Source organism: Lepisosteus oculatus, chromosome 9 (assembly GCF_040954835.1).
Source record: "Lepisosteus oculatus isolate fLepOcu1 chromosome 9, fLepOcu1.hap2, whole genome shotgun sequence".
NCBI classification, from domain to species: domain Eukaryota; kingdom Metazoa; phylum Chordata; class Actinopteri; order Semionotiformes; family Lepisosteidae; genus Lepisosteus; species Lepisosteus oculatus.
Window position 1 is genome coordinate 19,013,998 of NC_090704.1, and position 13,872 is coordinate 19,027,869.

A 13,872-nucleotide genomic window follows, 5' to 3' on the forward strand; every position below is an offset into this window, starting at 1 on the left:
CACTTGCCGTTCATATACGTTCAGGATTTTATGCCAAAGAATTAGACTTTCTTGCATCAAAGAAAAGAGTTTGGGTTTCTGGCTTGGCAAAGCAACAGTAAGCTAACAGTTTGTGATGCAGACCTATCCTTATTTGTGTTTGTTTTGTTTTATTTATTTCAATTCATTATGTGCAATATAGTTACATTGCCAAAAACTACCTAAAATTGTTTATCTTATTTTTATCTTGAATACATTTTCTTTTAAGAAATGCTCACCCATATTCTTAAATAGAGGAATACTGCAGCAATATTTTGTTTGTATAGGCTACATCCAATTGCATATTTGGAAAATGTACAATAAAATTCTAATCAGTATTTATCTCTGCACGTGTGGCCCGCGACACAATTAAATGTTTTTAGTTTGCCCCTCAAAGAAATGAGTTTGACACCCCTGCTCTAGGACAATAGTAAGCAAGCCTCTTTGATTTAGTTATAAAAAAGGTTTTACTGTAGTGCAGAGAAATTATTAAACTACCTTATCTTAGAAAAAACATCATTTTGTAAAGTTTAGAATCACAATGTAATCAAGAGCTCTGTCTGTAGCAGAAACGTAAATATTGACTAAGTCTAAGACATCAGAAACTAAAATTATCCTGAAACTTGGTTCACACCTTACCCCTTCTCTCATCGACAGACTTGTTTTCATCTAATTCTCTCTTTCATTTGTAGGTTTCATTTCACACCTCTCCTCACCTCTCTCAACCTCACACCACTTGATTGGCCACTCTGATTCTCCCCTGCTTATGCCTCCTCCTTTCTTCTGGCTTTTGTTTTCCCATGCTATATTATCTTTTCTGACTGCCCTATCTTTCTTACACCCAAAGAAAGCTCCCAGTCAAAACATTGTTTCCTTCCTTCTCTTTTCAGCATGGAATAAACCTATTACTTTGTAGCCTACACATGCTGACACAGCTACCCACCTGAACTACAAAATGTGAATATGTTTTGTTCCACTGCTATGATCAAGAAGATGAAGGTGGCCCCCCAAAGAGGTGGTTAAATCCATGATCTGGGAAAAGCGTGTCAGTCCCAAACTTTCCAAAGAGCTCAATGTCCTCATCATCTCCTACGATCAAATCATAGTTCCAACCACTTTCTTCACACTGGTGAAAGTGGAATTGTCTGCATCTGCACCCTGAATGCAATTCAACTTTAAAACCAGTTAATGCTTACAGTACGTCCCCACTGAAGAGCACAGTGTCAGTGTTTGGCCTTTTTCACACTTGTCAGCCCCCTTACCTGGATAGATTGTGTAATCTCCATCACCTCCTGAAATCTCATCACCCCCATCACAGCTAGAGTATCATTGACACTCCCCTCCACATTATTATATTATTTCCTCTGTAGGGAAAACCGGTTCAGGGACGCCAAATATGTAATCATAGTGGCTCTCTGAAGGCACCAGTTCTGTAGGGTTTGGGCATTTACTGAGACAATTATTAATTGTAGCAGTAAATCACAAAGTTGATTCTTTTGGTGGCTTTAGAATCCAACCATGCGATATAACTCAAACAACGCACACACACAGGTACTAATACACGAGGATACATTTATTAATACATAGAATATGCATATAAACCTAACAGATCTTATCGAGAGGGTTATCAGAATACAAAAGGTATATTCGGTCAGTTACAAAGAGTTACACATCAAGAGGACATACGTTCAGTATATCATTCATTAAGACCGTTTCGTAAAGTGAACTTGGTTACAACTTCTACATTAGATACTCAAAACAAGTACATAACTCTTAGAAATTAAATTGATATCAACTGGTTTGGATAACAATTGAAATTCTCGAGCTGTAATGCATTGAAGTTGAATACTCATCCAATTTTTGGGGATTCAGATCTCCTGCGGGCACAAAGAAACAGTTGCAGGCTGTTGCTGTCCAATCCGCGCTCTCTGGCTCGGTGCCAGGCTGTGCTGTGCGGCTTGTGACGGTGCGCTGCTGATGCTCACTGTTGGCTTTAACTAGCAAAGTTTGTGCACAGGAGAAAAGATGACTGTGGGTCCCAGCAAGTCAGGAAGAGGACCGGTTCGTTCCTGATGAAGAGCTAGTTCTGAATAGTGATTCAGCTGTCCACAGTTCCGACCTGTTCACGAGGCCTGCTGCTGGTTACTCTCTGGCAACCTCCACTCTAGACTCTTAGAACAAAGGAAAGTTCTCGCACTCGGACACACTGGCCGTTCCGTGGTTGTCCGGGCTGAGTCTCAGGATGGTCAGGAGGCGCGCTGCGAGAATGTCCTGCCCTTGGGATTCTCCTTTGAATTCCCTTTAGAATTGTTGAATCTGAATCTTGTCTGAATCTTGTTGAATCTCAATCTCAATCTCTCAGGCTCTCTGTGTTGCCTGTTTTTACCTGGAGGAACTTCAGCTCATTGATTGGCTGAAAGTTCCATGGGCATCAGAGTCCCACGTGGGTTACTCGGCCCTACCAGTCCCTGATTGGTTGATCAAGGTGAGATATGAGTCACTTAGTCCTGACACTTAGGAATGCAATCCAGATGTCCAACTCGCACTCCCTAGACAGATAGGCGCCAATGGGTGACCATTGATCATGATAGCCAGGCTTAGCTAAGTGCATCCCCCTTTGGGAGCTGTCCTTGGACCTTAAATCACCTTGCATGAATGGTTTCTCTGTGGCTGCACCACAGAGATGAACAGAGAAATGAGGCCTAATTTGGGAAAGCTCAGAAACACTTAATTCTGCCTTATTATTAAGCCTCGCCGCTACACCTCCAAAGTCTTCTGACTGCCCTGATTTCCATCATAATGAATAATCATCCATAGCACCCAATGAGTGTATTACTGGTGCTTACTTACTTAAGGCGGTGGCTCTATAGGTGTGAGACACTTTGGAGTACTTGTCTTCTGTAACACAGGAGATATTGCAGCTTGTACCAATATGCATTGATTTGGAACTGGAATGCATCAAAGGAATGAATAAGGGGATGCTGGTATTCAGGGCCCAGTAAGTTCAGCACAGACTCAGAGTCATTAATGGAACAGGATGTGTCCTCAAAACAGTGTGTGGCCTCTCAGAAAAAATACAATATCTTTGTAGAGACATGAAGACTGATGCTTTCATTCTTTGCATCTCCATCTATATTGTTAAGTTCATTGACAAAGGCATAAGCCTGGCCAACTACATACTGTAAGAGTCATACCCATTGCCACCTTTCAGGTATTTGTAGCTATTGGGATTTCCAATGCCATGGTCAATAAAAATATATAAACATTCCTTAGACTTAGCTTGACATCATTCCACTTTGTGTCAGAGATCTTTGTTTAAGTCAAGTATTGTTTCCCATGTGAGCACTGCTCACATCACTGAAATCAATCTAAGTCAAAACTTAAAGGTTTCTCCAAGATGCTGAGAGAGTCCATAAAAAACATGAATTCTACCCAAAGTGTTCTCTGTGAAAAAAGAAGGAATCTTGTTTCACAAAACCTCTGTTATTTTCCACTGATCAACAGAATATTCTGAATAATGCTTAGCCGGGCTAAACTAAGTTCCCCCGTTGTTGACCTTGTAGCCGTACCCCAAGAAGACAAACTATGCACAGACTGTTTTTAAAGACCAAAGGCAGCAAGATGCTACTTTGGCACAGATGCTTGAAGCCAACAGTTAGGCAGTGCCAGGCAAAAGCTCTCTCTCCTCTGTCTGCATCAGGACCCTCCCAGCACATAGCAGTGCAAGCTGCCACAGACTAATCCATCCCATCTCCGTCTTGCCATCGCAAAGATCATCTCATCAGGGATGCATGGACAAAATAGATTTTGGAATATAAACTTCCTTATTCACATCCTTGAGAGTAAAATGATTATTCCAAATGCATGTTCGATGTTTACTTCATAGTAGTAAATGCATATTTACTTGTATCAGAGAATAAATGTCATTTAAATATATGAGAGTGATAGAACTTACAGTACAAACTAGAGTGTTATAGTCAACGTGTTTTTTTAACTCTTTAAATGTATTAACTCTTTGTAATACAAGAGTGAATGACTAGTTTTTTGTATTACAGCAGTTCATTTCACAGATATATTCTATTACGTTTGTTGTCTTTATGCATGATTTTGGTTTTGTATCAATAAATTGTACCTCTGCTTTTGATTCAATTCAGATCAGGAGAAGAGTTCTTCATTTCTCAACAAGTTATAACAGTTCTTCCCCATCACATGGAATTCCGCTTACTGTGAACGCTAAAGACTCAATCAGTCCAGCTTTATCTAATTCTGCCATAGTTTTCAATTATCAGGTGTTTTCTTCACTGAGCCAGCTCACACAGCATCATGGGATCTCCCCTAATTTAAGAATTAACACCAAAGATATATTAGGAGAACAAGGCACTCGAAACAATGAGGTGTTTTAGTGATTTATTGTTTTCCAGGATTTTTCCAAAGACATTTGTGTCTAAAACCCTTTTGGTTGAGAAATGACTACCTGGCCAAGTTAAGGAAGCAGAAGTGACATTAAGAAGCAGAAGGAATTAAAGGGTGGGCACAGCACCATTGTGTTGTCAGGAGGTTAATGGATATCATAGGCAGTGAGGTTGAATTTCCCAATAATAAAGATAGTGGTTATTGATGGCAGATGCAGACGGTCACGAAATTCCACCTTTAGATTGTGAGGACCCTCCACCACAAACATATCTCTCTTCACTCTCACTTTTAACTAAAGAGAGAAAGAAAAAAAGGAATCAGTCAGCAGCTCATTACGAAGGAAATTATTTGCTTATAAATAAAGTGATAAATAGTTGAAGGCCAAATAACTAAAACTTGAAATGTACAGAAATAAAATAAGGAATTCTAAACTGTATACAGAAATAAAAGTGAACAGATAATCTGAACTTTAGTTCTAAGTTAAACAGCGCTCTCTCAGTATTTAAAATTATATGTATGATTTTATAGTAGATTACGGTGCCTGCTGGAATGAAACATCGGTACGACGTTGAACCCAGATCTATTAACAATGTGCCTATTGCATTACATTTTCTGATGAGGGTAAAGATAATTTATCAGTTCCCAACTAAACTCCTTGCAGTGAAATGTTGCAAAATGTATTATTTTAGTACTTGTATTAGTATTCTAAGTGGTGTCATTTTCAAAATCCTTTTGTTTATGTTCACTGTGTGAATATAAATATAAATGCAGTAAAAAGCAGTGCCTTTTCAATACACCATACGATGTTTCATTCCATGTATTTTTCCATACAATTTGCAAAACCTGTGCATTCTTTTTACATCACAGCAAGCACCTTTTGTGTTATTTTGCTTCACTTCTGCTTTTGTCGTGAGATACCACGACTAGACTAGAAATTGTGCTGCAACAGACCTGTCTAAGGTTAATCCAGCCTCATGCCAACAGGCCAACATGCAATTTAAGGAGTTGTATTTGAAATATAAAGGATATCCCATGCAAGGCAGCATGGTGGTGTAGTGGTTATCATTTCTGCCTCACAGTGCTGGGGCCCTGGGTTTCTTCCCAGAGTCCCACTAGTAGGGTTCAAGGAAAATTGGCCCTGTTGTGAGTATAGGTCTGTGTTTGTTTCTGTGTGTTCCCTGTGATGGACTTGCATCCCATCCAAGGTGTATTCTGTCTCGCACCCATTGCTTGCCATAATAGGCTCAAGCTCCTTGCGACCCTGAATTGGATGAAGTGGTTAGAAAATGGGTGAATGGATATCTCATGCCTTAATTAAAATGCATGTGTAATAGAAGAATCCATTTGCATAACTCAACAACGTATTTTTTTTACTTTGTAACACAAATTGCAATGGAAACTTAAAACTCACTGAACTCAACAGGTGCAGCTGTACAGTATGTATACTGATGGAAATAGAAACACAACATTTTCTGAAATGAGAATACTAGTTATAGCTTACTGTATGTACTTTCACAAAAAGGACTCAATTTGTTTTAAGCCCTCTGACCAGCAATACAGCTTGTGCAGTGAGGCATTGCAACTTGCCAGTCACACGAAAGCTCGTTAGGTGCACTTTTACCCAACGAGGTGTAACAATGCCTGATCAAGACATCTTTAAAAAGGTTTTAATTCAAAGCTTACTGTAGGTCACTGCAAGAAAAAGGCCACACTTAGTCAGTTTTCTGTGCATTCCATAATGCCTCGAATGTCACCAGAAACAAGGGAGAGGGCCATTGGCATGCTGCAGGCAGGCATGTCATGTGCCGGCGTTGCCAGCCACTATGGAGTAAGCCGCCCCAATGTGTCCCAATTGCAGAGAAGGTGTCAACTTAGAGCAAGGCCAGAGGCACTTTTCTCACACCTCCTAGATGTCACACACGACTGGTTTGGGCCAGACAGAGGCTGCCATGAACTCATCAGCAGTGGCATCAGGTCCTCTTCATGGATGAGTCACTCTTTAGCCTGTTCCACACAGACAGTAGGGCCAGAGTGTGGAAGAGGGGAATTGCTGCGTTTCTTTTTTCCATGAGTATATATATGGATAATGCCTTTTCTATATGAAGACCCCTACTTTCCAAGAAATCGGAGAAAAAGTGCAATAAATCTTTCAATGTATATTTAATGTTGGCTCTAAACAGCCTAAACTGAACTATATTGTATTTTTAGGTGGATTCAGATTCCATTGATGGAAGTAAATTCCATACTAATTGCTATTCTGGTACTTGAAGAAAGTATTTATTGTAGCCCACATTGCAATATTCCTTTCTTCACCTTTCTAATTTCCTTTTTTAACTATGCTTTGTTGTAACCTTTTCTTTAAGTGGTTTCTTTAAGTCTCTGCTTGTTAAATTATATTAAGACAAGAAAAGGTTTAATTAAAAAAATCATAAACCATAAATCAGAAAATTCTGGACACATTTACACAAACCCTACAAAAACATCTCCATTGCACGTAGATGAAGTATACCAAATAATATTCTTTTAGAAACAGATATAAACTAAACCTTTGAATTTGCACTACTGCACAACTAATATATGCAGTAATTGTGCTTAATAAACATTTTAGAATTTTAGAATTTTTTTTCAGGCAACCTACATACTTATAGCACATTTTCTCGGGTAGGATGACCACATCTGGGCCTGTCACCACCTGTCTATAGAGACAGGGTGATATCAAAGCGGGCTTGCCTGGGTTAGAGGAGAGAGGAGGGAAACACCTCAAACATGGGCTTCACTGACTTCAGTGAGATAAAGAGAGACACTGGTGATAAGAGAACCTGACTTATAGTATCTCTATCTCTTACCTCTGTGACAGTTCCTTTCTTGAAAGGGAAGGCCTTTTCAATCTGCTCTGCTTGCCAGCTCCCCTTGGACATTGAATTGACGACAATTACACCACCATCGTCTTGGAAACGGGGATTGAAGTGCAGTGCAATGTTCTCTGAATCACTCCCCAGGTTAACACTGAATCTGAGGATAAAATTAGTGCAGATCAATAACATTGTATCTGTCAGTATATTACTCCCTATTCCCAATTCCTAAGATACGTCTTCACTTTCCCTCCTCTTTCACTATAGCTCTGCCTTTGAGCCTCTTCAGTATTCAATAACTGATGATCTCTAGGTGTGAAAAACTGTTAATATCTTACTGAAATTTAGTAACAATCCTTAAGCTGCCATTTAATATTGCTCGGCAGGACTGGGGAAATCACTGAGTTTTATACCCAGAACTGAAAGAAACAGGATGGCAAGAATTTTAATAGAAAGTTACTAATGTGAGTTTCAGGCTACATTTTAACTTGTATTATGATTATTGATCTAATCTAATTCTCTCAGTGCAGGATTGGTATCATTATACACTATTTAATATAAAATAGAATCAGCAGTTACTTAATGTTATATCCACCCATTTTTGTATTCACTAATTTTAAAAAAGTGTGTTTTCAGGCAAGCACCTTCACTAGTTGAGACACTTGAGAGTTGCTTTCAGGATATTCTTAAAAAGGAACTAAAGGTGTTTTATGAATGTGTGCAATCTGCACTCTGTTGTGAAGTATCAGAGATATCCCTTTCTCCCTCAGAGCTCTAGGTACTTAATTAAACAAACATGAATCAGTAACATACGCGTCAGCATCTGGAGCTATCTTCCCCTCAATTCTGATGACGGTGCCTTCTTTAACGACTGCATTTGTCACCGAAAACACCTGTCAAGATATCACACACAGCAAGTGGTCTACATCAAGATTTTAAGTCTGTGTAATTATTCATCCTTCTAATGCACATTTGTATATACAGTATGAAGAATGAGCTTTAAACATAGGCAATTTTTGCATAAAAAGTAATGATGGAAATATTGTTTTCAGTTTATTCATTTTCACTTCATCTATTTTCCTTTTGTTTGTAATACCGAAACTTTTTTGTGACTTGGGCTTCAAGGCTGCCCTAATTGTATAATTAATCTTATAAAATGTAAAGTATCCTAAAGGGTTATGTTCAAATTTTTACCCCAAATGAGACCCTGTGTTTTTTAACCAGATATACAAGATAGAAAATCAAATATTTTTTAAATTAGACATAAACTTATCTAGGTATTCTGTTATCCCCCAGCATTATAAAATGTGTACAAGACAAATTGATTCCTTTGAAGAAGAACATAATAAAAGAAGCAAATGAGAGGAGATCATTCAGCCTATCTTGGTCACTTAGTAAATTAATTACTTAACTGAACTAAAACTTCATCTAACTATGTCTTAAACTTGCCCAGAGTTTTGGTCTCATGTCAATAATTGCATTGGGAATCCTATTCCAGACAATCATACAGTAACTCTCAGTGTAAAGAAGAACAGTGAAGCATACACAGCTATCTAAATGATTTTGTCTCTCAGTAACTTCTATTTTTCACTACTATTTTTGCATCATCTACAAATTTACCTGGTTTACTAATTTAATCTACATAATTATAGATCATTGCACACCTATACCCAAACTGAAGTTGAACCCCAGAAGTTGAATCCAGGCTAGCTGCATGTTTCTGCAATAACAGAAATATTTTCATGCCCATGTGAGGAAATGGTCACAGCTGAATCAGTAAATCAGCACAGAGTTACTGCCCTTTTTTAAACTCTTTGAAATATTGGAATAACACAAGCACTTTTTCTCTACATGATGAAATATTAGTAGAAGAATATATATATATAAAATATATAATTATATATATATACATTTTAACTATACACAGTGACTACAATGTTGAAGTAACCATTAAATGTCATGTTCAGACACATCTGTGAAATTCTGTATTTTAAAGAACCCTGGTTTTATTTAGCAGGGACACATATATTTGAACACCAATCTCAAAGAGTTTTACAGTATTAGGGATTGATCAGGCAGTAAAGAACTGTCGTTTATTATGAAACAGATGTACTATAAAAATTTTAAATATTGCTCATCTTACCGACATTTTGCTGTAATGGATTAAAAAGGCGACTAAGCAGGAATCCTCTAGTGGAGAAAGAGAGATTTGGTGATTATTCATATAACAATAATAAGGCGAAACATACAGGATTTACAGACCCTTATTTGTGCAAATTAAAAAGTCTATCTTTACTGTGGTAAATCAAGATAACATTGCATTAACTCAGGAAGCCAGAAATAATAATAACTTGTTTTATGTAGCCCTTTAAAGGTGGATTCTCAAAAAGCTTTAGAGAATGACAACAAAAAAAACAATCAATTGTTACAAATAGGGGGTTACAAAAATAGTGATATCAATATTCATAACCCCCAACTTGTAAGTGATTTCTCCAGAATATACCCGAGTGGTAAGTATAAGTAGAGGCAGGAGAATTCTTGGTTCTCTGGCACATCTTTGGTGAAAAGAGTAATACATTGGGCACACTTAGTTAAACAGATGTTCATTAACAATATCAATACAAGCACTACACTACACACTACATCAACAGATAACAAACAAGGTACTATATTTATACTGTAGTATATGCAGACAAGGCATTACAGAGGCCTAACATCATAATCACCTAGAAAACCCCAGACTGCTACTGAGTATTAAACTCTTAAATAATACCCACAGAGGCCAAAATAAATGATAAGCTGCCTTCTAAATAATAATAATGGACACTCCACTCAAAACACTTCACAGACCAATGGGAAATTTGACCAAGATGCCAGTGTCATGCTCGTAAACCCCTCCTCTTAAGGACGCTTCATCCCTTCCTTGTATTGTACTGATCTCCTACACCTGCCTCCGGTTCTAACCCACCGTGCTATATAAGCCAGAGTTCCTGCCAACCTAGGCTCAGCTTTGGAATATGGATGCCCGGAAGCCCGCCTGTCAGCGAATCCAGGAGCGACTCTACGGCACAGTCTTCATCATGGCGTCCTGACCTTCTGGATTAGGGAACGTGTGGTCCCGTGACCCCCCTTTTATTTCCCCGACCCTGCGCCGGATCCCGCTCCGGCTTTTAACTCTGTTTGTCTGTGTCTGGATGGATTTCCCAATTATGGACATTGGAACATTCATGGAATTCGCCTCTGACTCCCTTGGACTGTTTGCCTCAGACACACAAACAACCCCCTATTGTTCCAAATCAGACTCCAGCCTTTTCCAATTCCTGCAAACGCTGTTGCATTAACTAATAAACCAATCAGATCTTTCCTTCATCACCGCACCCACTACATCCCAGAATGCTTAAGCCCTCAACACCTTCACCTCAACGCTCAGTATTGGTTTTTCACCAAGTGGAGCTCCTCATCTCTGTTCCGAGATTAATTGGCTTCTGAACCTCTGGCTTTCTGACCAGCGCAGCTGTCTTTGACCACGACTCTTGAACTGCACTCAACTACACTCAAATTTTGTTTCTAACTCCCCTTGCTTTCTTGAGATCTATTAGTCACCACATAGGGTCCTATTATTCATCTGGTTAAGTGCCATAACGGTACTGGCCAGTGTGATATGGCAAGAGCATATATAATAAATACACTGAGCAGGTTGCACACTATAAAAACAGTTAAACCGTGAACTTATTAACAGTTAAATAAGTTAACAATTTATATTATTATATTTAACTTATTTTGTTAAAGTTAAATATAATACATATTTTGTTAACTTATTTTGTACATTTTTTTGCTTCTGAATTTTCATAAAGAGTTAAGAAATGGTTTTGTAATACAGTAAGTACATGTCTATCTGCAAGAGAGAAATGCTCTCACAGTCCTACCATCAGTTAGCCTTATTGAGTAACCAGTTCTTCCAAGGGACAGATGTCCTGGGCGGGCAATTGACATCCCACTGGCCATTTAAACCAGTTTTCAGACAATAAAGCCTGGATGCCCAGAGAAAACACAACATGTGGCCACTGTAATTTAAGACAGATAGAGTCTGGGTGGTACTATGTGCTGCTATTTGGTAACTATCATTACCAAATAGACAATAGAGAGATATTACCAAAATGTTGGATCCAGGATGAGTAAAATGGTAGGTTTATTTAAACATATGGTGACGTGGAGTGCCGAAAAGCTTTGTTGAAAAGAAATTCTAAGGTTAACCCTGAAGCAGAATCACATTTAGTGTTAAAGAAAGGTTTTGTCATGCTTTTGCATTAACAAGAATCCTCATATAGGATAAATATTTTTCAGCTTTTACTACTCATCAGACACTATTTACTGTAGTAGGCACTCAATAACTTGCTAAAAGATGTGCTACTTATATTTGATTTTCCTCTAGAAAAATGACTATGATAGGGCATCACATGTTGCAGGCAGCTGGCCAGTACTGTAAGGTCCTTTAGAAGAAGATAAATCAAGAATTGTGTTTGGCTTAGCAGGTAAACCGTTTCATGCTCAGATTAAGGAAGGAGATGGTCTGCTAAAAAGCATTAATTTCCAGAACTCTTGAAGACAGTATGATGGCAGTTGAGGACTGTCAATACTTCTTTGGGCAAGCCATACACAACTACTGTAAAAGAAAGTTTGGAAGGATTTCAAACTATAAGCTGTCACACTCTTCACTAAACTCTTCAAGAATAGCATTGAATTTGATCATTGCGAGAATGTCACTATTCTGTCTTCTATCTTTTAGTCTCTCTTTTCACTTCAGTATAATGATCCTCTTCATCACAATGTTAAAAAATATTGAGATAAAAAAGAAAAAAACTGACAATGAATTAAAGTTGTGAAAATGAAAGCCTGTTTATTTAAGACTTCTGCAATTTCAAGGGCTAACAGTCACTATAGTACATGCTTTTGACCGTATCCCATCTGGTGCACTTTACAACAGTCTACAGAAAAATATGAAAATGTGGGCAATTCAATACAAGACCCATGCAAATTACTATCACTGTAATTTTTCAGAACATAGCAGGTATCACAGGTAAATAAAAGTAACTCACTATCATAATATTAAGAATTAATACAGCATTCTTTCTACAATATATTGCTGCCAACGGTGTTTCTGCCAAAGTATTAGCTCATGAATTCTGTTGTGAATACTTTTGCAATCAGTATACAGTATGTTAGTTTTGGATATTTTTTTGCAGTTTTTGCTGACGTATACTCTTATATAAAACATAATCACTTTTAAAAAAGTAGTATACAGTAGATGCAATGTTCATGCAAAGTACCATCATCATCATTTTTATCACTTTATTAAAATTTAGATACTATGGGTAAATAAAAGTAAATCACTACTATGACTATAAAACTAAAATAATTAGCTTTTACATACAGTAGCAACTAGCAATTTACTATGGAATACAGGTCTCTGCATCATGTTTTATTCACAGTATACCTGTCTCTTTTGTTGGATTGCTGTATTATACAATATCCCGATATGATGTACCATGAAAGGCACCAAATCGAATAAATAATATTATGTTTACCTCAATGAACCAGGAGAGTTAAACTGTCAGATGCTTATTGTTAAGAACTTCTGCAATATATGGAATTTTCTGGTGTCACATAATAATATAACCAGAATTATGATATCTTTATATAGTCATTTTAATAATGTCTAATCTCTTTATTTTATTTTAAAAAGATCACCATCAAAATATAATAATATAATACACTTGAAGACTTGAATATAGTTTAATCATTCTGTCTTTCCTTACATCGTCAAACCAAAACCCAGCAGGACACCAGGCAGGAAGCCTAACAACCAAGTCCCCCCAGTGAAAAGGCAGCAGTCACCTCAGGGATCAGGCCCCCACACGAGTCAATTGCAAGAGAGAGGTTACTTACTATAATTAACATTAATGCTTTTACCTATGAGAAGAATCACTCACAGTTCTGAGCTCCTGAAAGCTTCTTCCAAATGTGGTTCCAGGTCCCTCAAGTGGTTGTTCAGGTACTTCTGTTTCTACATTATTTATACAGTGCTGGAACTCTGGATCCCAATACTTTTTCTACCTTTTTTGGTAACATCTGTGATTATTGGCTGAACTTTGTGCTTCCAGCCCCACCCAATTTCTTCATGCCACAACCTCTCCTGTCATCCCTTAATTTCTCTTGTAAAGCAGTTGTGACTAATTTATTATTGAATTACAAGGGGAACTGGTTAACAGTACATTATCTTAATGTAGTTCAGGTGGGTAGCTGCGTCAGCATGCGAAGGCTGCAAAGGGACATGCTGAACATTCCATGCAGAAAAGAGAAGAAGAAAACACAACGTTTCGGTTGTGGAGCCTTCTTCGAGTGTGTACATCATCTTAATGTACAACTTCTGATGGGCAGAATGAAAGAACATGCGAAATGATACAAATGGGAGACGGAAATTCATTCCATCTATCCATTTGGTAGATAACTGATCTCATCCCGCTGTTTTTTGAAGGAATCCAGAATACCAGTTTCAACAACATGGCTTAATAGCTTATTCCATCCTCCC

At 37.9% G+C, this 13,872-nt stretch overlaps 1 protein-coding gene across 2 annotated transcripts; it reads right to left on the bottom strand.

The window, feature by feature from the left end:
* Positions 1-4,411: 4,411 nt before the first annotated feature.
* Positions 4,412-13,328, bottom strand: LOC138241195 (galectin-1-like). 2 transcript variants are annotated; one of them, XM_069194237.1, is made up of 5 exons: positions 13,254-13,328; positions 9,427-9,471; positions 8,097-8,176; positions 7,278-7,443; positions 4,412-4,723 (listed from the first exon to the last, which is right to left on the bottom strand). In XM_069194237.1, exons 2-5 carry the CDS (start codon positions 9,430-9,432, stop codon positions 4,577-4,579), a joined length of 399 nt encoding a protein of 132 aa, XP_069050338.1. In that variant the 5' UTR covers positions 9,433-9,471; positions 13,254-13,328; the 3' UTR covers positions 4,412-4,576. The 2 variants fall into 2 exon arrangements, with proteins under 2 accessions (XP_069050338.1, XP_069050339.1); XM_069194238.1 differs by having other exon boundaries at positions 13,274-13,318.
* Between the last annotated feature and the right edge of the window lie 544 nt (positions 13,329-13,872).